This window comes from Microcaecilia unicolor, chromosome 2 (genome assembly GCF_901765095.1).
Source record: "Microcaecilia unicolor chromosome 2, aMicUni1.1, whole genome shotgun sequence".
NCBI classification, from domain to species: Eukaryota; Metazoa; Chordata; class Amphibia; order Gymnophiona; family Siphonopidae; genus Microcaecilia; species Microcaecilia unicolor.
Genome location: NC_044032.1, coordinates 435,460,479 through 435,486,129, shown reverse-complemented (window position 1 = coordinate 435,486,129; position 25,651 = coordinate 435,460,479). Strand labels below are relative to the sequence as shown.

General features: G+C 40.6%; 1 protein-coding gene across 15 annotated transcripts in view; it reads right to left on the bottom strand.

The window, feature by feature from the left end:
* CAMK2D (calcium/calmodulin dependent protein kinase II delta) overlaps positions 1–25,651 on the bottom strand; it is a 559,079-nt gene that overhangs the window by 178,236 nt on the left and 355,192 nt on the right. For all 15 annotated transcript variants that reach the window (XM_030190831.1, XM_030190832.1, XM_030190818.1 and 12 more), the window contains exon 5: positions 12,218–12,283. In XM_030190831.1, coding sequence (XP_030046691.1) covers positions 12,218–12,283 — 66 coding nt within the window. The remainder of the gene's footprint in view (positions 1–12,217; positions 12,284–25,651) is intronic.

Here is a 25,651-nt window from a genome sequence, read left to right as displayed (position 1 = left end):
TATTATTTGTATAAGTTTCAAAAATAGGTAGATTGTAAATTTATATGTTCACTGGCCACTGTGGAACATATAACTTCTTTTGAATAGCAGAATGAATGTGTTAGTTCTAAACATATCCTGCAGCACTATGGGGCCAAAGCAAGCAGAATGCAACAGAATTCCTGTAATTTCCTCTTCTTTTCCTACATTTGATCTGAATTAATGTGATGTTCTGTCATCACTACATGCTAAATGTGCCAGTGGGTTTGAACAGTATAAAAACACTGAATGAAAGCTTCATTAAAGGGGAAATCTGTCCAGAATTCAAGGTGGTTTTGTTGCTCGGTTGGTGAGAGATATTCATTTTGGTGGTTATTAGATGTTACACCTTTGCAAGTCATGACTTAGCTTTTTGTAGAGGGTACCCTGCTGCTGCTGTATCAGGATGTCAGCACACCCTGTCCTATGTGGAAGAAGCAGACAGGCTGCCGTCATTCACTACTCTGTGCTAGAAGGAAATGAATATTCACGGGACAGCAGCAGAGCCTGCTTCAACATTAACAAGGTCACAACCTGTGAGGCTAAGACTTTCCTCCTGGAGCTCTGACATTTCCACCTAGATAAATAAGCAGTGAGCATGAGTACATAGCATAAATGGTTTTCTTTAAGCTTCTGGGGTGTCTGTAAGCTGGTGTAGTGACACTCTGGAACAGGGTTTTGAGCAATGCCAACATAAAGGGATAGAGAAATGTGCATACACTGCTGCTGAGAGAGGAATCAAAAAAGAAAGATGGAAAAACTTCCTCACAAATAATTTTTTTTTTTTTGTTACATTTGTACCCCGCGCTTTCCCACTCATGGCAGGCTCAATGCGGCTTACATATACAGGTACTTATTTGTACCTGGGACAATGGAGGGTTAAGTGACTTGCCCAGAGTCACAAGGAGCTGCCTGTGCCTGAAGTGGGAATTGAACTCAGTTCCCCAGGACCAGAGTCCACCACCCTAACCACTAGGCCACTCCTCCACTCTATTGAAAGCATTTGATTGTCATAGAGACTGAAAGACCATACTGAACTGTTCAATACTTTTTCAATGAAAAGGATACCTATTTCATAAAGTATATTCTAACTAATTGAGGGCCCCTTTTACCAAGCTGCGGCAAAAGGGGCACTGCGCTGACATGAACCAAGGCACTCTTTTACCATGGCTGGTTCTTAATTTCCCTTATAAAACCTGTGAGGGACTGATTATCTTAGCCTTCTTTGCATCGGTTCCTTCACATCGTATTGGAGGATGAAAATTTTTCTTTGGTAACCAGATACTTATCCGTTGTGAAAAAGCGAACGGTAATAATATTAAAAATTCAAGTTAAACTACTGAAGATGGAATAGCTGAACTTAACAGTTCAGTTGTACTGGTGTCATGTGTTGGCTGACCGACCCTGGACCTCCTGAGCCAGACGTTTATAAACTGCTGGTGCTTAATCTTGGCATGTAGCTGAGCATGCCCAGCTCCATGGTGCCACGCAATCGAGGGAACCCGGCGTATGTGTAGCAGGATCTTATCACTGAGCCGAAACCCAGATGACTCTCTTACAGAAGTCAAGGGTTGATCTGCGAGACTTGACCCTCTTGGTAGGATGGATATTGGCTGGCTGGATGGCGCGCTTGGGCAATGTGGCAAGGTGAATTTCGCTTGGTCAAATATTTCTCATCTCAGCTGTCTGTTAAAGTTAAAATCTTTGGCGGTATATCTCTGGCTCTCTCATGGCACACCGTTTGGAAACCATTCCTTAGACTAGTGGTTCTCAAATCAGCTCTCGAGAAGGCTACTAGGTTTTGATTTTCAGGCTATCCATAACATATGCATGAATAATATATGTGTGTATAAATCAGCCTGGTTCTTAGATTCATGTATGCAAATTTGCACAGGAGTTTGCTTAGAACTTCTGTGACTGGTGTCCTTTCTCTGGTTTCTCAGCACTCCTTGTTTTTGTTAATATGCTTAGGGACACCATTTTATCTCGTGTGAAAAATGAAGAAACATTTGCAAAACTACCAGCTGTAAGGATGTCAATACAATGTAAGATCCCTTCCTATCATTGCATGTTGGGGCCAGAGAAAGTAGAGATGGCTGTATAAAAAAAACGAATTAAAAAAAATGTTCAAAACGCTCTCTTCTTTTGCTAAAACGGATGACAGAGAATCATGATAATTTTTTTTATCATCTGGCCCTTTTATTTTAATTACATTTATGCGCAAAAGTTTAAGCACCTCTGACTGAATTGCATGTTTCAAAGAATTCCCCTGAGTGAAGCAAAGCTGACACAAGCTCTACATGGTGCAAGTTACTTATGACATCTTTCTGCTAATTTTAATATCAGAAAATAGTAATTATGAAATAAAAGATTAAAAATATTTAAAAATGAGTAAGGCAGGCGCACAAGTTTAGACATCCTTCCAGTTGATTTATTACTATGCATTTTAAAAAGTTATTAATGACTCATTAATCCTTCAGTTAGTCAGTGAAGAAAACTGAATGGTTGAACAGATAACTCTAACCCTTCTAGCCTTTCAGCTTTTGACTGTAGAGCGTTGCTTACACAGCAATGATCTGCATGGGAAAGCTGTGACAAAGAAACCTTTGTATAACCTCATCACATAGGTCAACATCTAAAATATGTAAAAGAAAAGCTTGATAAGCCGGAAACATTGGAATAAAGCGCTTGGAACCGATGAAATGAAAACGTTTGAAGAAAATAACGCCTTGCTAATCATTAAGTAAAAGGGTGGCTTTCTTATGCTTTGGGGTTGTGTAGCAACCAGTGGCTCAGGAAATATTCTATAGTATCAACCTATCCTAGAAGCTAATATCCAATAGTCATCAAAGAAACTGAAGCTGACAATAAGCTTGGACATTTCAGCAAGAGAACAACCCACAACAAACTTCAAAATCAATATTGAAGTTGCTTACAAGAAAGAAAGATGAGGGGTTTGGAAATGGTGTTCACAGTCCCCAAGGCCTGAATATTATTGAAAATTTATGGGAAGATCTCAAATATGCAATGCATGAAAGAAGACCTAAAGCTAAAAGAATTATTCAAGGAAGAGTGGGAAAAAAATTCCACAAGTAAGAACAGAATATCGCTGGTGCCCACATACTTTTACTGCTAGAGTTACAAATGTGCAATTACATTGCCGTGTGCTAACAACCTTAATACGGGTTATTACTAATTAGGCCGCATTGCACAAAATGAGACGAGTAGTAAAAATGAGTTACATTAATGGTATTAACACGTGCTAATGTGGTTGCATATGTTAGCAATTCTAGCTGTTAGCTGGATACATTTGTAAGAATTATTTCTGCTAAAGGAGAACATTACAGAGGACTGACTGAAAGGGTATCCAAAATTATGCACCTGCCATAGTCACTGCTTTCAAATTTGAATCTGTATAAACCCTGAAAGTAAATAATAATTATGCATGAAAATATGAAGATGATGTTGGGGTTGATATTCTGTGAGGCTTAAGTGTGCAGGAAAAGCTCATGCCTTCTTAAACCAAACTGAGTGGACTGTGCCCAGATTTTTAATGCTGAAGATCTGGTGTGACCACCGCAACAGTTTGCCATGGGACCCAGTTGAGGCAGACCCGGAAGATATACATGCACCGCTATTATTCAGTACTGCATACCTAACTGGATAGATAGAATTACATAAAAAGAAGCCCTATTTTTGTCTGATTCAGTATGTGGGTGCTGGCTACACATATCAGCTGTCACCTACATAACTTCTGAGTCTGCCGGAGACCCGGATATTCAATGCCAGTGCCTGGACATGGTCCATCATTGAATATTAAGGTCTAATTCCACCCATGGCTGTCAGCGGTTTTAAAAGCACCTACTGCCATGGGCTGAATATCGCACAGGTTGTGTTTAACTTTGTACTATATGGAAGTTTAGTCTGCTTCTGTTCACTTAGGGATTCATTGAAACATATAATTTGACAAGGGTGTGTAAACCTTTGCAAAGAACTATTTTGGGGCTTAAAAACAGATGTATGGGAAGAGGCTGGAGGAAAAGGGTTGAAGGAACTCCTCTCTATTCACTGTTTGAGACCAGCTGATTTGGCTCTCTGTTGATGTCATTGGCGGTTCACCCACAGCCTTCTACATAAGAACTAGATGGTTGGTGGGCATATGCCCAGAAGGAAATGACCAAAGAGGCATGTCCCTTTGGAGTCCCTTCGGAGCACTGTCAGACTGACTTTGGAGTGATCATAAATTTTGGTCAGATGTGATTTTGGGCTTTTAAGATCAAGACAAGTCCCTTGATGCTTCACTCTGCTTGGAGTTTTTTTTTCCTTGATGTGGAGAAGGAAACAGAAGATCAAGCACACAGGAAAGATTAAAGGGTGGGGATTCCGGTGCCCTATGGATTCTTAGGTACTACCTGGCTCAGCTTCTGGTGCAGTGGAAGGAATTATGGAGGCTGGCTCCTCACTCCCCATTCTGCTGCCTACTACTGCGTTGGACTTGGACTCTTCTGGGAAAAGTACAGGACAATTGGGCCTGGCAGGAAAGTCTCTTAAAATGATCCAAGTTGATTTAAGCAACTCTTAGGGAATTAACGCTGTTGTTTCAAAGTGTTGTTTGGAGGAAACAATGAGATTTGCAGAGATTAAAACACAAATAAATCCATTACAGCCTATTAGCCAGTGGGGCTATAGGAAGCTGGTGGCATTTTCATATGCCTCCCATTTCCAAGTTCCTTTTCTTTTGACTCCTCTTAAGAAAATCTTCAATTAAGATATTTGGAGACTGATGGTTGAGATGAACATGACTCTTTTTGGTTGCCTCTTACAATTGTGCACATTCTCTGGTAAGATAGCTGATAAACTTGCCTCTTGGGAAGGAGCCATAAGGAAATCTACTGTTGTGCTTGAACTGTATGATAAATTAATAGAGGTCTTGGAAATATCTACTGGAGAGTGATCAAGGGCAACACTATACTTGAGAAAAGAATAGAAAATTTGAAAGAAAATAATTTGGTCAAATAATTAGAATTTTTGAATTTATCTTTTTATAGTATTGTTTCTACCAATGAAATGCTTAAACAACATTTTCTTGATGTTTTGCATTTAGATTCAGATTCTCTTACAGCTATAGTCCTAAGCTCTGTTCTAAGTCTGGGGGTGGTAGGAGCTTTGAGTATTGAAAAAAAGTTAATTTGACTAGGTTATTGCACATGTTGACTCATGAGATTAACAAAAAGGCCATTCTAGTGGCTTCGTGTATGACTGCCTCTGGTAGGGATAGAATATTAAAACTATGTTTTAGACAAAAAGTGGTGGAATATCATGGCCAAAGAATACACATTTTTTCCCAATGTATCTCCCAAAACCTGGATCGTTATAGGAAATTCTTGTGTTTGATCTTTTAATTAGAATATCCTTGGAAATGTTTGGCTAAATATAAAGGGAAAGATTGTCCCCCTCGTTCTATAATCTTAGCGCCTAAGTGGAACCAGCTCCCCCTTTGGATTAGGGAAACTAGCTCTCGTTATTCTTTTAGGAATGCTTTAAAAACTTATTTCTTTTCTAATATAACACAGTGCCAGTGGCATTGGTAGTTTCGAAAGAAATGTATATATATATATATATATATATATTTTTTTTTTTTTTTTAATTTTTAGTGTAACTGTAGAAATTTGCTACAGATTGTAATTTTCCTCTTCTTGTGATGCAATCTGCATTGAATGTAATTGGAATAATGTGGAATATAAGACACCATATAACAGAGCACAGCACAGCACCAATTGTATGCTAAGACTATAGAATTCTAGCACTTACGAGCAAGAACATAATACTCAAACATGTAAATGCTATGTGCAATATTCAATAAGGTAAGCATGCAAGTTGCCTAGTGTGCTAATGCAAGGGTGATTTTCAAGAGGCAAGACACTACATTTAGGCATTCACATTTATGCCTGCTACTGACATGGCATAAGTGTGTGTACACAATTATGCTGCCTTATGCTAGTATTCTAAAATGGAGTATGAGCTGCCGCTATAGAATTTGCATTCAGAGTGCTGAATATTAGCTCATTGTATAGAATTGCCCCTATGTTTTTTTTTGATCCATCTCAATTAATGAATTCTTCTGCAGAGTCAGGAGTCAACCAGGGATAGACATTCCGCCCCTATGTTTGAGAATTGACAGGTTTTGGGGCATGTATAGAATGTTTGTACGTTTGGGAAGCTTGCCAGGTGCTCTTGGCCTGGACTGGCCCCTGCCGTGGACAGGATGCTGGGCTCAATGGACCCTTGGTCTTTTCCCAGTGTGGCATTACTTATGTACTTATATATATATAGTTTCACACGAAGTTTGTGGACTTCTTATCTGAGATCAATTAATTATTCTTCTATGTTTTTGTTTTCTTTTTCCTTCCTCTCTTCCATTATTGGGGGCTTGAAAAATTACAATGGATTTTGTATTTCCTGGAATGTAAGGGCCCTTGACTAAATTGCACCAAAATGTGTGGTTAACACAGATTAACATAAGATTTTACAATTGAGTAAGCTGCAAATTTTGCCACCTTTTACTTCAGGGCAGTAAAAGCTGCACTATATGTTAAAGAGGAAATTGAGTCAAACAAAATAAATACTCCACATGAAACAGAAAGCAGCATGGAATCCTTGTGGATAGAAATTCAATGTGTGAAGGGAAGGACTATACCAGTAGAGCTGTACTACCATCCACCAAGACAGAACGAACAGACATTAGGAAAGCTGGCAAATCGTGCAACATTAAAATAATAGGTGATTTCAATTACCCCAATATTGACTGGATAAATGTTATATCAGGGAGCGCTCGGGAGGTAAAATTCCTAGATGTAATGAATGAATGATTCTTGGTGCAACTGGTCCAAGAACTGACAAGAGGGGGAGCTATTTTAGATCTAGTCCTTAGTGGAATGCAGGGCACGGTGTGAAAAGTAGTGGTGTTAGATCTGATGAAAACTGTGATCATAACATGATCAAATCTGAGCTGATATCTGGAGTCAAGTTACTAAGGAAATCTACCCAGGCCGCATTTAAATTTTGAAAGGGAAACTAAGACAAAATGAGGAAAATGGTTTAAATGAAATTAAAAGGATCAGTCAAAAATGTTAGGAGTATCAGGCAAAGGCGGAAAGAAGAGAAAACGACAGCCAGCATGGTTAAAAGGTGAAGTGAAAGAGGCTATCAGAGTCAAAAGAACATCCTTCAAAGAATGTGAAAAGGATCTGAATGAAGAAAATATGACACAATATAAGCATTGTCAAGCTAGAAACAAAGCACTGTTAGAAAAGGCTAAAAGAGAATATGAAGAAAAACTCGCCGTGGAAACAAAAACTCATTGTAACACCTTTTTCAAGGACGTCAGAAGCAGAAAGCCTGTGAGGGAATCTAAGGAGCTAAAAGGGACTCAGGGAGCACAAGGCCATAGCGGACAGATTGCTTCAGTCTTTATGGAAGAAGATGTAAGAGATCTACATGTACCAGAAAGGTTTTCAAGGGTGACAATACGGAGAAACTGAAAGAAATCTCAGTGAACCTGGAAGATGTACTTAGACAAATCAACAAGTTAAAGAGTGATAAATCACCCAGACCAGATGTTATATACCCCAGGGTACTGAAAGAACTCAAACATGAAATTAAGAATCTATTGTTTGTTAGTGATCTGTAACCTGTCATTAAAATCATCCGTAGTACCTGAAGATCAGAGTATGGCCAACGTAACGCTGATTTTTAAAAAGAAATTACAGACCGATAAGCCTGACTTCAGTGCCAGGCAAAATAGGGAAATCTAATGTAAAGAATAAAATTAAGGAACACATAGAGGGGCATAATTGAAAGGGGCGCCCAAGCTTTCCTGAGGACATCCTGGCGAAGGGGCGGAGAAACCCGTATTATCGAAACAAGATGGGCGTCCATCTTTCATTTCGATAATATGGTTGGGGACGCCCAAATCTTGACATTTAGGTCGTCCCTGGATAACTTTAATAATGCCAAAAATATCTTTTTAAAAATGTCAGAATTTCAGATCTCTTCAGTAATATCCACCAACCGAATTCAGTGTATCAAACTGAAAAACACACTTAACTTTAGGTGCACTGCAGTGTTACTTTTCACTGCATGAAAACTTCACAGCACTATAAACATTTTGGTTTATAATCCAATGTTGGGGAGGATCCGATCTTCAGGTGGTGAGGATCTTTACACTTACTACACGACGTGTCCGTTCTCCCCTTCAATTGGGTAAGAGGCAGCACTCAAGAAAAAAATCTAGGTGTCATTGTACACAATACACTGAAATCTGCCCAGTGTGTGGTGGCAGCTAAAAAAGCAAACAGGATGTTAAGAATTATTAGGAAAGGGATGCAAAATAAGACCAAGAAAATTATAATCCCTCTGTATTGCTCCATGAAGCAACCTCACCTTGAGTATTGCATTCAATTCTGGCCATCGTATCTCAAAAAAGATATAGAGGAATTAGAAAAGGTTCAAAGAAGAGTGATCAAAATGATAAAGGGAATGGAACTCCTCCCATATAAGGAAAGGTTAAAGAGGTTAGGGCTCTTCAGCTTTGAAAAGAGATGGCTGAGGGGGAATATGATAGAGGTCTATAAAATTATTATTATTTATTTTTTGCTCACACCTTTTTCAGTAATAGCTCAAGGTGAGTTACATTCAGGTACATTGGATATTTCTCTGTCCCAGGAGGGCTCACAATCTAAGTTTGTACCTGAGGCAATGGAGAGTTAAGTGCTTGCCCAAGATCACAAGGAGCAGCAGTGGGATTTGAACCTGCCACCTCTGGATTTCAAGAGTGGTGCTCCAACCACTAGGCCACTCCTCCACTCCAATTCTGCATGGTGTAGAATGGGTAAAAGTGAATCGACTTTTTACTCTTTCAAACAGGGAACACACAATTAAATTACATGGAAATACTTTTAAAACAAATAGGAGGAAACATTTTTTCACTCAAAGAACAGTTAAGCTCTGGAACTCACTGTCAGAGGATGTGGTAACAGTGGTCAGCATATCTGGGTTTAAAAAGGTTTGGACAAGTTCCTGGAGGAAAAGTCCATAATCTGCTATTGAGATGGACATGGGGGAAGGCACCCATTGGCCTGGGGTTGGTAGCATGGAATGTTGCTACTATTTGGGTTTCTGCTACTTATGACCTGGATTGGCCATTGTTGGAAACAGGATACTGGACTAGATGTACCATTGGTCTGACCAGTATGGCTATTCTTATGGCACGAGTTAATATTCCCATTGCAGCACAGTACCTACTGAGAGGTTAAGATGGTCCCATGTTAGCCAGTTACCCCCCAGATTCCATAAAGGTGGGTGTCCAAATTTCTGACTAGTGTGCAAATTTGGGTGTGCCAGTTATAGAATAGTGCCAATTGCATATCTAACTTAATTGATAAGTTAGATACCAATTGACATAAGTATCAATAATAGCACTTGAGTGGTGTTAATTGGTGCTAATTGGCAGTAATTTGTAGTTACGTGCATAATTGCACTCAGGTGTTATTCTATGAATATAGGGCTAGATTCTATATCTGGCGCCTGAAAATTCCGTGGAGAATAAAAATACACCTAGGATTGTTCTCTAATGTATGTCTAAATTTTATAGAATAGGCTTAAATTTCTGCTCAGTATATAGAATTACGCTGAGCACCTTTCCATGTGACCAAATTTTGTTGCAGCCATTTACATCACGTTTTTTACTTGGTATAAATCCCAATGCTTAAATTAGACGCAGAGTGGGTATATTCTATAACAGCGCATAGAATTTAGAAACGCCCACACCCCGCCCATTTCCCTAAGGAAATTAAGACACGATACATAAAATCCAGCAGATACTGCTGAATTGGGGTATATTCTATAACAGCGCGCATAGAATTTAGAAACGCCCACACCCCGCCCATTTCCCTAAGGAAATTAAGACACGATACATAGAATCCAGCAGATACTGCTGGATTCTATATCACACACCTAGATATCAGCACCGAAATCCAGACATATTCTATAACAATGCGGTTAATTTAATAGGGTTAACAAGCTAATCAACGCTGATAACAGTACTTAACTAGCAATAATAAGCATTAATTGGTAATAATTAGAATTTACGCACATAACTTGCTAAGTGTATTCTGTAATCAACTATCCCTAATTTCTAATGTGCGCAGTTCCAAAGGGGTATGTCTATGGGTCGGGAAATGGGCGTTTCATGGATGTTCCAAAATGTATGCACGTAGTTATAGAATATGGCCCAGAGCATGTAAATCTATGTGCGGGGATTTACGCCATGATTTCATTGGTGTAAATGGAGGCTCGCAGTTTTAGGTGCTGGGATATCAACTAAGCGTATTCTATATACCGCATCTAAATCTAGGTGCCGCTTACAAAATGTGCTTAGGCGGAAATGTGTACCGCATGGATTTTTTACTGCTAGTAAATGGGTTAAACATTCATTATTTAGTCACAGTATATCTCTTTAGACCAGAGAGAGATATTGAGTTGTTGTTGGAACATGTGAAAGCATCCAAATGGAGTCCGACTACGAGACGTGCCTTTGATGGACTTTGTCTCAGCCGCTGTGAAAGAACATAGGATAACGTGGATGTGGCAGTGCATTTAGAGTACAAGATTGTCACCCATCGAATACACATGATTTATTATTGCTGCTTGGACAAATGATTGGGCAGCATAAGTTGAACAAGCTGGTAAGTTAACATTACAAGATCATCTTCAGGTGGACATGCAGCGTTGGACATTATTGAAGCTGGTTTGTGGAATTTGTTCATGGAAAAATCTTAGGAGGGACTTTATCGGGTGTGCATGAATGTAATGAGTTAAAGTTCAATAAATACAACAAATGTTATAGTTGATATTATTGAATGTATATGTGTGGTGTTAATATTTGAGCAAATATTAGTCAAATAATATGGAAAGCATGGATTTTTTAGTCGCCTTGTATAGAATCTGGCCCATAGTGCCTAAATACTGTACAAATGGGGCACACCCGTGGGCAGGTCAGGAGCGTGTCTTACAGATGCAAATGTCAGTTACAGAATACTAGCACTTATGTGCACAACTGCAAACTTTAGGCGCCAGCGTTTACACCAGCCTTTGACGTGGCTTAAGTGCTCACACTTAAAGTTAGGCCCACATATGTTGACTTAAGTCCTACTCTATAATAACAATTTCACATGCAATTACCATTACAGAATTGGTGTTTTAGCACCCATATTTCTTGTGCCTAATTTTTGGCATCCTCTGTAGAATCTACCCCTTAGTATATGGTAAGCATTAACGAGCTAGCTGGCTAACATTTCCATGCCCACTCTCTGTCCATGTCATGTCCCCTCAAGGAAAAATGCAGTAACATTCAGTTTAATGGTTTAGGGGCCCTTTTATTAAGCTTGGTAAGGACTAATAAGAGCCCCATAGAACGTTGTATGAGTCCATAACCCTCTTTCCTGTATGATGAGTGGTTTACTGTTCATGGAAGTATTTTTTATTAAATTGATCAAACTGATCAAATTGAAAACATAACAAAAATGGATTCAAGATAAAAAGCCGAGTCTGAATAACATCCTCTTTTTGTGTCGTAGCTTTATATTACATGCATACTATTTTTTCTGGTTTTAGCAAAGCACTGAACTTTAAAAAATGGAAAAAAATACACATTTGAGAACATTCATATCTGTACCTGTGAAAACATCTGACTTTCCATTTTCTCTGATTTCCTGCCATGTATTTAACAGCCCTGGAGACTGCACTGTTGTCACAAACTGAAAATTTGCAAGAAGAACCAACTGTGACAGGCAGAGGTGGCATCATTCTTAAAGAGAAACACACTGCAACATTCAGGCAGAAGCCATCCATTTTACATGATAGCAGTGCACAACCCCAACGAGCACCGTCTCGTCCAGATATATTCAGATATGTGATACTTTATAGACTAAGGGGAACTTTTACTAAGGCATGCTCACGTTTTTAGCGTGAGCTAAAATTGGGTGCGCGCTAAGAGATGCCAATGCATTCCCATGGGCGTCTCTAACGTTTAGCGCACACCCAATTTTAGCGCGCACTAAAAACGTGAGCGTGCCTTAGTAAAAGACCCCCTAAAGTTTTAAAGTCAATATTTCTGAAAATGAAGAAACCAAGCACTTACCTGGCATCTGCTTCACTATAATATTCCCTTGCCACTATATCCTCAAATAGTTCCCCTCCAGTGACTCTGTAAATAAACAAATAATATGACTTGTCAGGAAATATAAACCAATAAAATGCATCTTAATTATGGCTGCCATATGCTTTGCTTCCTCTCTACCCATATCTGCTTATTGTTTAGTTCTTGCACCTCATACCCTATCACATTCTTTCTGAAAAGCAGTACCTTGTAAGTAGCTGTATTGTAAGTTTGAACTACAACATAATGGCATTGCACTTAAAAACACAATACACTGGGGGGTCATGTGATGCAATGAGCCAGGAGTCAGAGTGTTTTTCCTGAGCTCTTCGCATTGCCTTCCTCCATGACCACCATCAGCTAAGTTCTGCTTCTACATAATAAAACAGGCCCATCCAGCATATATACCTTACAGTCTATGGACAAGATTGTTTACAAAAGCGGTGCAGAAATGTCCAAAAAATCAGCTAAAAGGGACAAAAAAAAAAGTCCTCCACTGCAGGGGATCTCAGTCTGATGGCCAGATGGTAATGAAGCTTTATTGCAGCAACTCACTGAAGCGGCTCTGGGTACCAGGATTGATACACTTAATGAGAATTTTCAGGTATTATCACACTCTGTTACAGAATTTAATGGGAGAGTCACTGAAGCTGAGAGGGTAATTGGCAAGGCCAAGGATTCTTTGAAAGATGCAGTGGAAGAAATTACTAAGCTGCGAAAAGAGGTGGAAAGCTGCAAAGAGAAACTACACTACCTGGAAAACAGGTCACAGCGAAACATCAGACTCGTTGACTTATCCAAAACCCTGAAGGATGGAGAGTTCTTGAGCTTCTTGGAAAAATGGCTATCAGTAGAATTGCTAAAGGTCTCCCTTTTAGACCCTCTGTGCATTGAGTGGGCACACCTCGTGAGCAGATTGGTGGAAGGGGCCTCTAGACCACGAGTTGTGATCGCTAGGGTTCTCAATTTTGCAATTAAGGATCACCTGCTTAAGAACTACAAAAAGATTAAAGACTTACAGTATCAAAACAATCATGTATTGATCTTCCATGATTTTTCTACACATGTTCCAATGCTACATCGAGGATATACAGAAATTTGTAAGCAGTTAGTGGAGCGTAACATGAGATTCACGTTGCAATTTCCAGCATGACTCAGAGTGCTGCACGAGGGTAAGACATATTTATTTGCGACCAGCGGTGAAGCTCAATCACAAATTTATCAATGGTTTACGAGATGAAGGGCCATTGACTGCTGGATACTTAACTTGGAAGAAGCAGCATGGTTGTGCACTAGACTTATGTATTAAGAAGGTATGGCTGCTTGGCAAAATATACAGACCTTTCAGAGGCATTTTTGATCTGCTTATGCCTCTGGTTTGCCTGCTGTTTTGGATACCTTGTTTCAATGTGATTAATGGTGCAGGTATTTGACAATTCATAAGGAATCTCGCTTGAAATGTGATCGGAGTTGAGCTGTGCTGAAGCTAAAGACACAGAATTGAATCACCTCGATGTGAGTATTTTGGAGACCCTGCTCACATGGTTTGATTATTATCTCTTATTCCTTTGCAACTGTTTTACTTATATATTCGAGAAAGGCCCTTGACTGATTATTAAAGTGGCCTTACCAATGGGTGGCTCTAGTGAGGGATAGCGAAGGGGAGCAGCTGACTGCATAGAATGCTGACTGGAGGAGATGAGAAGTGAGATTGGTTATTAAAGGGAATTGAGGGGTTTGCTGAGGAGGGGGGGAGGTGTTGAGGATTTTGTTTACTGTTTTGAATATTTGTTTTTTTAAATTTATGATGACAATGGGGAAACTCTCTGTTACATGGACATGGGGGGGTTGATATTAGGAGTACGTGCTACTGGGGACAGGGCTAGGCATCCTGGTGGTTTATGTTTGTGACTTATGAAAACTAATGCATGAGACTGGTCTCCTTTATGACTAACAACACTATGAGAGTGATATCAAGGAATGTAGCATGTGTTAATTCACCATTGAAGAGGGCAAAATGTTTGCAAAATTTAAATAGATATAAAGTTGAAATAGTGGGGCTGCAAGAAAACTAAATTAAAAGATAAAAGATATGGAACATCAGAAATTGCTTTAGTTGTGGGCAGGGCAATGTTATTATGCTTCACCTGGTCATAAGAAGGCTGGAGTTGTCATTTTAATTAGTAAAAAAAAGTGACCTTTCAAATTAAGACAGTATTAAATTAAGGAAAAGACTTTCATGGGACTGAGAATTAAAATTTTCCTGGATGTTTCAAGAGATACCCAGAAAAGACATCAACAATTTCTTCTAATGAAACCAGATGAGCTTCAGTTGGGGCCTACTTTTTTCTTATGTTATCCTTGTAAATGTGTGATCAGATACTGATCGGTTAAATATGGTTTTTATGAGCCATCCCATCTTACAGTTTTTTTTATCATCTAACGGGAGCACTGGGGGGGGGGGGGGGGGGGGGGGGGGTGATCTACCTAGTGACCAGCTCTCGCTTTATAATAGGATTCCAGAGGCTCGTTAGGTTATAATTTGCAGTTATAATTTCCTGAATTCTCCACTGTTTGGAATCTTGGATCTCATTCATGGACTTGAGAATGATTACCGAAATTTTTTTTCTTTTTCTCTTTAATTGCTTTATTTAATATTGCCATATGCTTAATGTTATCATACTTTTCTGTACAAGTAGTACTTTTTGCTTGTTTAATGATTGAAATATTGATAAATAAATAAAAATTAAAAAAAAGGAAGTACATGTATATAAAGGATCCCAGTGGTAGATATGTTATTGTTGAAGGGAAACTATATATGTTAGATACGGTTCTTGCTTCTATTTATGCCCCGAAAAATACCCCCAAATCTTTCTATTGCTCTCTTCTTCCCCAATTGACAACCTCATTAACTAATTCTGATGCAGCTAAAATTCTGCTAGGGGATTTTAATTCAACCTTAGATTCACAGATGGATTCCTCGGCAGGTGCCCACAGATTGCACCCTAGAACAGACAGTGGGCTGGGGGTCTGGATTAGAAATTTAGATCTGGTGGATTCATGATAAACCCTACATCCTTAGGAGAAAGATTTCACTTTATTTATTTATTTATTCTTATATCCCACAATTGTCCAAAAACAAATTTTGGTTCAATGTGGCTTATATTTAACAGGAGAATTACAGTAAGGTTTTACAATTACAAAACAGTATAGAACATCAGTAACACGTATAATTAACCATAATATTTCTTGAAAAGGTAGGTTTTTAATTCTTTTCTGAACTGAAGATAGTCTGTAATGTTTATTGTGTCCTTGGGAATTGAATTCCATCATTTGGACTCCAGATAACTAAATCCAGTCATATACATGGATTTACAAATTATGTTTCTGCAGTTGGGTAAGAGAAGTAATAAATAACCTCTGGTTCTTGAACTTCCATTTCATGGTAATAGTTCAATCACATTTAGCATGTAATCAGGAGACATTCCAAACAATATTTTGAAAATTAGAGTGCTAGTTTTAAAAAACAATCTGGCCTTAATTGGGAGCCAATGTAGCATTAGAGGCAATGGAGTTACTCTTTTGTATTTCAGTCTCATTAAGTGTTCTGAACGGTCTGCAGTGATTTTAGTATGTTTTCTTTGCATCCTACATATGCTACATTGCAATAATATTGGGACAATATCAACGATTGTACTATAAGAAGAAATGATTGTCTAGGAAAATAATCTTTAATCCTTCTCAGTTTCCATACAGTTTTGAAACTCTTTGATATGATTTCAAGAGACAGATGTTTATCAAAAATAATACTTAATATTTTTAGTTGTGTTTCAATTGCACCGTTCTATGTCTCGGATAGATTATGTATTCATATCAAGAACACTTTTTTATAGGGTGGTGAAATCGGAGATTGGTGTTATGGCAGTTTTTGATCATACACCACTTTGGATAGATTTGAAAATAGGTGCTCAAGGGGTAGAGGGACATTGGTGATGGTGAGTTCCTGCTTTTATGTTCAAAGACATGGACTTCTGTAACTATCTCATGATGAAGTGGCAGGGTTTTATCCAAACTAATGGGGAACATGCCTCATATGAAATTTCATTCTGGGACACTGTAAAGGCTGTGATTAGAGAGGATATTATAGCCTACCTGAGTAAAAGGAAAAAACAGCTGGCTGCTACAATCCTTCATATGGAACAGAAAGTGCGTCAGCTAAAGTTTATCTACTAATGTACCCCCTTTTGACATTCCTTTTTTTACTGCACACGTTAAGTTGAATGATATGATCCATAAACAGACACAGAAACATTTGTTTCATTACAAATACAAGTTACACAGATTTGGTAACAAACCAGGAAAATTACTTGTCAACTCCATGAAGGGCTGGAGAGGCCCTACATATATTTCCTCATTAAAGCAGGCCACATAGTTACAGAACAGAAATCTATTGAGAAATTGTTTGTACATTTTTACAGCTCTCTTTATATGGCAGAGTTGCAAGGTACCAGAACAGCGCTTCCACATCTCACTAGTCAACAGAGAGAGGTATTAAATGCACCCATCTCAGGAGAAGAACTTCAACAAGTAATTTTAAGCATCTCAAGTTGAATACATCTCTGGAAGCTGATGGGTATAGTGGAGAATCATAAAGAATACTGTGTCACCACTTAATGGGCCCCATGGGAGCTTATTCTGAACATGCCATTCTGAGAAGGGTAGCTTCCCATCACTGGCCAACCAGGCCATGATAACAGTCTTGCCAAAACCAGGAAAGGACCATCGTTATCCAGAATCATACAGACTCATCTCAGTAATAAATGTTGATCTTAAAATTATGGCAAAAATCCTAGCAGTTAGGTTTGTGCCTCGTTTGGTGGAGAAGAGCAAGTGGGCTTCATGAAGGGAAGACATGTTGTTATAAAATATCAGGACATTGATATTAGCGATTGAGCATTGTAACAGATTGTCAACTCCCACCTTGATCATTAGCTTCGATTCAGAAAAGGCATTTGACGGGGTGGAGTGGTCTTTCTTGTTTCCATTACTTTAAAAAAATATAGCTTGGGAGGGCTTCTTCTTGTAGGCAGTCCAGACCCTGCATACCAACCCTGTGGCTGCTGTGCTGGTGAACAGGGTTCCCTCTGAGGTGTTAATCCTTGGCATTGGGATTGGGCTAGACTATCCTCTGACTCCCCTGCTCTATATCCTCTTTTTGGAGCCACTTTTGGCTCAATTAAAGATCAATCCAGGAATCCCAGGGGTCTCTGTTGGGAAGGAGCAGGTTAAATGCATGGCATTCGCAGATGATATTATGCTATTACTTATCCAACCAGATATTACCTTATCAATGGTGCTACAGACCTTCAAGCACTCTGGGGTACTGTCAGGTCTCACTCTCAAGCTTAATGTATTGAAGTCTGAGGCCTTACCTTTACAGTTGAGGGTATCTGATTTCTGGGGAGTTTTTCCCATAAAGGAAGTCAATGAATCTCAAGTATATGGGCACATATATTTCACTGAACATGCAGTAGTTTTATGATTGCAATGTATTACCTCTTCTTCATAAATCTATAGAATGTTTGAGCATATGGGGGGGCATTACCGTTAGTGCTTTCTGAGAGGGTCTTTTTCTATAACATGCCTAGATGGCTGTAACTTTTGCACATTTTACCTGTACGGCTGAGGTGAGGAGATCTCCAGGAGTTGTATAGGAAACTTTGAATATTTTTGTGGGAGGGAAGCAAGCATGAATGTCATTCAAAGTGTTACTTTTACCTATGGCTAAAGGGGGCTATGGACTCTTGGATCTTCGGAGGTATAACCTGGCATGTGGATTAAGACATATACAGGACTGGAGTTTAGAGACTTCTCATTTTACTCTTTTTCTGTTAGAAAGAGCCCTATTATCTCCAGTGTCACATTCTTATTTATTGCATGCAAAGATATCTGATCTGGATTCTGGATCTCACACTCATATGTGAAAGAATTTTATTTAAATTAGCTAGATTGACATTTCAGGCTCTTTATAATATTACATCTGACCTAATGACAAAGCTAGTGCTTGCTCCTTTGTTTAGATTTTCTGCTTGCTTGCAACGTTAAATTATTCTTCATCCCCCTGTTCTTAAAGGGGGTGCGGTTTTCTAGGATGGATGACACTTTATTTTCTTTTTTTTGCATGTCTCCAATTGGAACTCTTTTCCTTTATGCATTAGAACAGAGTTAATTACTTAGCATTTCATAAAAAGCTTAAGACATTTTTATTTGCTACACGATTATTTCAGCCTAGGTTATTCCTTTTTCTATTTTTACTTTTCTATTTTAATTAAAGCTGATGTATTTGAATTTTACATTGTATAAGTTCAGATTATATTAAATTTATTTTCCTTTGTAAACTGCATTGGACTTACATTTGGGGATATAGCGGTATAAAAGAGCTGTATTGGTATAATATGGTCCTATACGAGGACCATATGGCCTAAGCTTTATGTGCATACATGATGTAACTGTTTCCTCTCCCCTCTATTAACTACAGTGGGAAATGTGAACTTTACTCCTGGGATTGACAGAAAAAAATATTCAGGTTGTGGCATTCCAAGGATATAAGGATGGTAGGGTATATTCTGAATGAGGAAGGTAAAATGCTCATGGTAGGAGAACTACAATCACTCTGACCTCTCAGGCGGCGATCCACTAGCCTATATACAGTTTCAAAATTACATAGGTAGTCTGGGGGATCCCTACTTGACTGTGGCTAAAACAAAAGTGCTTCACCAATGCCTGCAGTTCTCTGAAGAGCACTCTCCAAAATTCTTTCACGTTTGTATTGCACCCTACCATGTAAACCCTGTAGTGTGTGGTTTCAGGGAGGGGAGGATATAAACTCTCTGCCGAGCCCACATAAAGCCTTGCTTGTTAAAGCTTTTACTTTTGGCAAAGAAATCTGTTTTAATATTTTGGTGCTCTAAGGTGGCACCCCTTTTTTCCCAGTGGAAGGCCACTATGTTTGAGCTGGCTTTGCTGGAAAAGAAAGGTGCTAAGAATGGGGACGTTCAGAAATGGATTGCTTTTCAAGATGTACGGGAACCATATTGGACTACACTCTCTGACCGGGAGAGAAGTCTGATCCTTAATAGATAGAGAACACTGTATCTATTAAGAGCATCATACACTCAGGGTCCTTTTACTAAGGTGCGCTGAAAAATGGCTTGCGGTAATGTAGACGTGGGTTTTGGGTGCATGCCAATCCATTTTTCAGCATGCTTGTAAAACAGCCTTTTTTATTTTTCTCAAAAATTGTCATGCGTCCATTTTGGGTCTCAGACCTTACCGCCAGCCATTGACCTAGCGGTAAAGTCTCACACAGTAACCGGGCCACTTGGAGCACGTAGCTGATGCGCGCCAGAAAAACAAAATATTTTTGGGCACGTAGCGGATGCGCGCCAAAAATGAAATTACAAGGGCCACGCTGTAGCCGTGCGGAACTCCATTTTGGCGCAAGTTGGGCGCACATATACACTTACATGCTTGGTAAAAGGGCCCCTCAATCATACTTTTATAAGCCCTAGCCTGAGTAACTACATGCTTCTGTATAGTTCCTGAATGTCATCAGTTTGCTATCTAGTTGTTCTTAGTTTGTTACCTAGGAATTGGGGAGGGGGTGGTACGGGAGAGGGTGATTATTAGAAAATCTTTATGGTATAGCCTACTTTTGGCATAGTAGAGACTGCTGCCTATGTTTTGTACTTGTTACTTTCATTCCTGTGCGCAGATAAGAAACAACTGTGAACACTTATTGCAGATTCATTTTTTGTATTCTTTATGTAGCTGTGCCTGAATAAGGGAAAATTAGGTTCTTACCTTGGTAATTTTCTTTCCTTTAGTCATAGCAGATGAAGCCATTACGTATGGGTTATGTCCATCAACCAGCAGGGGAGATAGAGAGCACTCAAACTTTCACAGTGCCCTCTTGGCCAGCTAGCTCCACTGCCTCTTCAGTATTTGAAGCTTCCAAAGCAGTATGGCAAACAGCAATGGGAATCACAAGAGCTTTCCTCACAGCGAACGATGGCCCATCACAAGGGCATGAACTCATAAAGGAGGGAATGCACATCCTCCTGGAGGGAATAAACTCATCCTCCTTATTGTATAAGTGGAGGGGAACACACGCGCCTCCTGGAGGGAATCACACATCCTCCCAACACACTGGAGGGAATGAACTCATCCTCCTATTTATAGAACTGGAGGGGAACACACGCGCCTCCTGGAGGGAATGAACACATCCTCCTAAATTTAAACTGAACATGAATCCTGAAGACTGTTTTCCAACTTTCTCCCAAGGAAGGAACTTCAGGAAATTAGAACAGAACCTGAAAAACAGATTCACAGCATACAGACAATCATACAGGGAGGGCTCATGACTTCATCTGCTATGACTAAAGGAAAGAAAATTACCAAGGTAAGAACCTAATTTTCCCTTCCTTGTCATCAAGCAGATGAAACCATTACGTATGGGATGTAACAAAGCAATCCCTAGATAGGGTGGGAACAAGCCACACCACGCGCTAGCACTTGTGCACCAAAACGCGCATCCCTCCTGGCAGCCACATCCAGCCTGTAATGTTGGGCAAAGGAGAGCTTAGAAGCCCATGTTGCTGCACTGCATATCTCTTGAAGAGAGAGTGCTCCAGTTTCAGCCCAAGAGGAAGAAATCGCTCTAGTAGAATGTGCCTTAAAGGCTACAGGCGGAACCCTGCCGGCCAGCAGATAAGCTGAAAAGATAGTTTCTTTGAGCCAGCGGGCAATAGTGGCTTTAGACGCTGGAGACCCTCTGCGAGAACCGGATAGCAAAACAAACAGATGATCAGAAGTCCTGAAAGAGTTAGTAACTCGCAGATACTGCAGCAGAGTCCTGCGCACATCCAAAAGGTGCAGCTGCCCAAAAGATTCTGGAAACTCTTCCTCTGAAAAAGAGGGCAAGAAAATAGGCTGGTTTAAGTGAAAGGCTGAAACCACCTTAGGCATAAAGGAAGGCACGGTCCCAACCGTGACTCCGGACTCTGAAAATTGCAGAAATGGGTCTCTACAGGACAGCGCCTGGAGCTCTGACACCCGTCTCGCCGAGGTAATGGCCACCAGAAAAACGGCCTTCAGTGTCAAGTCTTTCTCCGATGCTCGCCGAAGCGGCTCAAAAGGAGATGCCTGCAGGGTTTTCAAAACTAGCCCCAGGTTCCAAGCTGGACAGGATGCTCGCACTGGAGGTCGGAGCCGAAGCACCCCTCTAAGAAACCGTGCCACATCTGGGTGAGCAGCTAAAGACACGCCTTCCACCTTACCACGAAGGGAGACCAACGCTGCCACCTGCACCCGCAGGGAATTATAGGCCAAGCCTTTTTGTACACCTTCCTGCAAAAAGTCCAGAATCGGCGAGACAGGAGCCCGCATTGGAACAATGGCTCTGGAAGCACACCAAGACTCAAACAGGCACCAAATCCTGGCATAAGCCACGGAAGTGGACCGCTTGCGGGCTTGCAGGAGAGTGGAAATAACTTTATTGGAATAACCTTTATCCCTCAATTGCGCCCTCTCAATAGCCATGCCGTAAGACAAAAGCGGCCGGCGTCCTCCATGGCTACCGGTCCCTGAGTCAACAGGTTCGGTACCAGAGGTAACGGCAGAGGAGCCTCCAGGAGCATCTGTCGGAGGTCTGCATACCAAGGTCTCCTTGGCCAATCCGGGGCGATGAGGACCACTTCTCCTGGGTGCAGCCGAATCCGCAAGAGCAGGCGCCCTATCAAGGGCCATGGGGGAAACACATAAAGTAGACCCGGAGGCCAGGGTTGAGCCAAGGCATCCAACCCCGCCGAGCGAGGATCTCTCCGTCTGCTGAAGAAGCACGGGACTTTGGTATTGGCACTTGTCGCCATTAGATCCATCACGGGCTTGCCCCATTTGGCACAGATCTGCAGGAATACTTCGTCTGCCAGATTCCATTCTGCTGGATCGATCTGATGCCTGCTCAGATAATCGGCCTGCACATTGCTCTGACCTGCAATATGAGCTGCCGACAGACACTGAAGATGCAGCTCGGCCCAGTAACAAATCAGTTCGGCCTGCGCGGCTAGTGCTCTGCACCTTGTTCCGCCTTGTCGATTTATATAGGCCATCGTTGTCGTGTTGTCCGACATCACTCTGACAGCCAATCCTTCCAGGGTCACTTGAAAGGCCAGAAGCGCCTGAAACACCGCTTTCAACTCTAGGCGGTTGATGGACCACTCCGACTCCTCGGGTGTCCATAGACCCTGGGCATGCTTCCCCTTGCAGTGTGCGCCCCAGCCCTTCAGTCTGGCATCTGTTACCACTAGGCACCAAACGGGGAGCGTCAGCGGCATTCCTCGCCGCAGCATGCTGTCCGAGAGCCACCACTCCATGCTGAGACGGGCTGCAGGGAGCCAAGTAAGTCTGCATTGGTAATCCTGAGAAATAGGAGACCATCTCCGGAGTAGGGAATACTGTAGAGGTCTCAGGTGCGCTCTCGCCCAGGGTACCACTTCCATCGTGGCTGTCATCGATCCCAGCAGCTGGACAATGTCCCAAGCTTGCGGGCGGGGCATCCTCAGGAGCAGACGGACCTGATTCTGAAGCTTGCACCGCCTTAGCTCGGGTAGGAACACATAGCCCGAGACTGTGTCGAACCTGGCCCCCAAAAACTCTAGAGATTGTGAAGGGGACAGGTGACTTTTGGCCATATTGACGACCCAGCCTAGAGATTGCAGTACTGAGACCACTCTGGCTGTAGCTTGTAAGCTCTCTGTTGCAGAGTCTGCTCTAATGAGCCAGTCGTCTAGGTACGGGTTGTAAATTGTAAAGGCCCTCTTTCCGCCCCGGGATTACCCTTTTCCAGGGACAAAGGGTCTTCGTTCGCACTATCTGTTGGGCTGTCTGCCTAAATTCTCTTGATATTCCATCCCAGGGATATTTCTGCTGTACAAGTAACTCTAAGATAAGGCCCATGATCATGGTCTTATGTCTATCAGGGTCTAAATGAATCCTTGGTTATCTGTGTACCCAAATGTATGTTATTAAAATGTAACAGTATTTTGTATACAGAATGAGTGTCAGGTGTGTGTGTAGATTAGTTTGTAGAATAAATGGGAAATGAAGAATAGATAGAAATTAAGACAAACATAGTTTCAGGAATAGAAGTACATTTTATTTCTTACCCAAAGACAAGTCTTCAAGTTGGTACAAATCACAGAATCAGTTGGACAGCTGTTAGGTACAGAAGTTGGACAGATTCTGGATACAACCGGACAGAGCTTTCGCTGCTTCCAAGGTGTCGGGGAAGGACTCCGAAATTAAGCCAAATTCTCCCTTCTTTTATACCCACAGATCTCAATAGAAGTCTATTGTGAAGTACATTTTTTTCTAATATTTCTCAATTTCTGAGATCATACTTTCGTATCCGGCCACCTGTTCCTCTGTACCCAACTCTTTTCCGTTCTATCTATTTCTAAAGATTGGCACATTTTCCGGTAATGTCAACATGTTTTTGGAACAAGTTGTTTCTCTCGTTTACTAAAATATCTTTTATGTTGAGATACCAGTTTCACATCTTCCTTTTGCAATACCTTTAACATCTGATGATCTCTGTACCATCTTATACAAAAAATAAGCCCCATTTTAAAAACCACATTTTATCCATTTTATCCCTCATTCTTTCATTATAGGTGCTATATTCTATTAGAAAGTTGTACCTGTTTGTGTCAAGACTCATTGTTCTGATCTGCTTTCTGCAGATTCTCAAATATGAAATCATTTGCTTGTTATCTGGCCTAGTCAGTACTTTTTCAGTTGTTTTAGGCTGTGTAGCTTAGCCTACCACTATTCCAGTGGTAGATCTGAAGCCAGGCCATATATTAACATTCCCCTCTTCACCCTATCCCATAGGGTGACACCAGGGTTAATGTACCATGGTACCATCCATTCCAGAAGGTATTCTATAAGGCCGTCAAATTTTCAGAGTCTTAATGTAAACCGGTACAGTCAGATTTGTTTTTGGTTTGGAATTACCATCTTGGCACCACTTTAATCATTTCAATCCCCTTATCTACATCTGTGGTTATACAAAAACTTATAGTTACTATATTAATATTTTTGATTCAACCCTTTAATATGCAGTTTCTAACTTATTCTTACCTATGTGAGTATATATTGTTATCAATCATAGATTCTTTGGTTATATACTGATTATATCTTGAGTATACATTTGCATTGATTTGCATAGGTTATGTAGTCATTTTTCTCATGTATCACATCATCTTATAAAGCTTTATATGGTTACATGGTATCCCTGTGTGCTATTACCTGATTATACAGTTGCAGACTTCTCTCTAGTGTCTCTAGCACTTGCATAGCGATTGGTCCTTCTCAGAGGGAGATAGTCCAAAGTGTTATCTCCTGTGGTGTTGGGAAGGAGATTTTCGTACAGGACATGTTGTCCTGCGGTTGTCTTTTTCATTATTGCAGTTTCAATTAAGCGTTCTACTAAGCCTCTAGCACAAGGGATTATGCAACATCCTACTAATACAAAAATTGCTACCACTATAATTATAGTAGTGGCTGCTAAAATGATAAATGTCTTCCATTTACCAAAAGCTTTATCCAACCAACCAGTCCAGGATGTGTCAACCCCAGAGTTCTCTGCCAATTCTTGTGACAGTGAGGTTAAGCCTTCCAAAGCTCTGGTGATTGATCCATCTGGAGCAGTATTGTTGGGGATAAAGGTGCAACACTGTGTACCTATTTTCCGGCACACTCCGCCCTCTGCTGCCAGAAGTTGGTCAAGCACTAATCTGTTTTCCAACGTCATCCGGCTAGTGGCGTCCAATTGCGCTGCAATTCCTTGAATTGCATCCCTGGTATAATTGACAAATCTCTGCTGGTTGTAATATATATAGTTGATCCAGTCTAAATTTTTATTTATAGTAGCCCACCAAAAGAAAGCTGATTCAAATCCTGCAGCTATTTGGTTTCTGGCTTTGAACTCATCAGGAACCCCTCTTGGAACTCCAATTGCATCTATATAGACCCGATCATCAAAAGACCCAGGCATTGCATTTCTCTTCACTCGTGAGGAAGAGCTGCTGTGAGGAGGGAACAAGGATGCTATAATGATTGGAATTACCAATTTGACTAAGGCACATCTGCCTGTCCAACTCCTGTGAAGTGTGTGGTGGATAGTACGGGTTCCACAATACCACCATACATCTGCTCTCGCTTGTGAAAAGTCCGTGAGGTTCAGATTTCGCAGAGTCCCTTTTTCTAGGGTTGTGTTACAATTGGTCAAATTTCCCAGAAACCGTGTATTTTTCACCCCATGTCGTTCCAGACATGTATGATATCTGGTAGCAG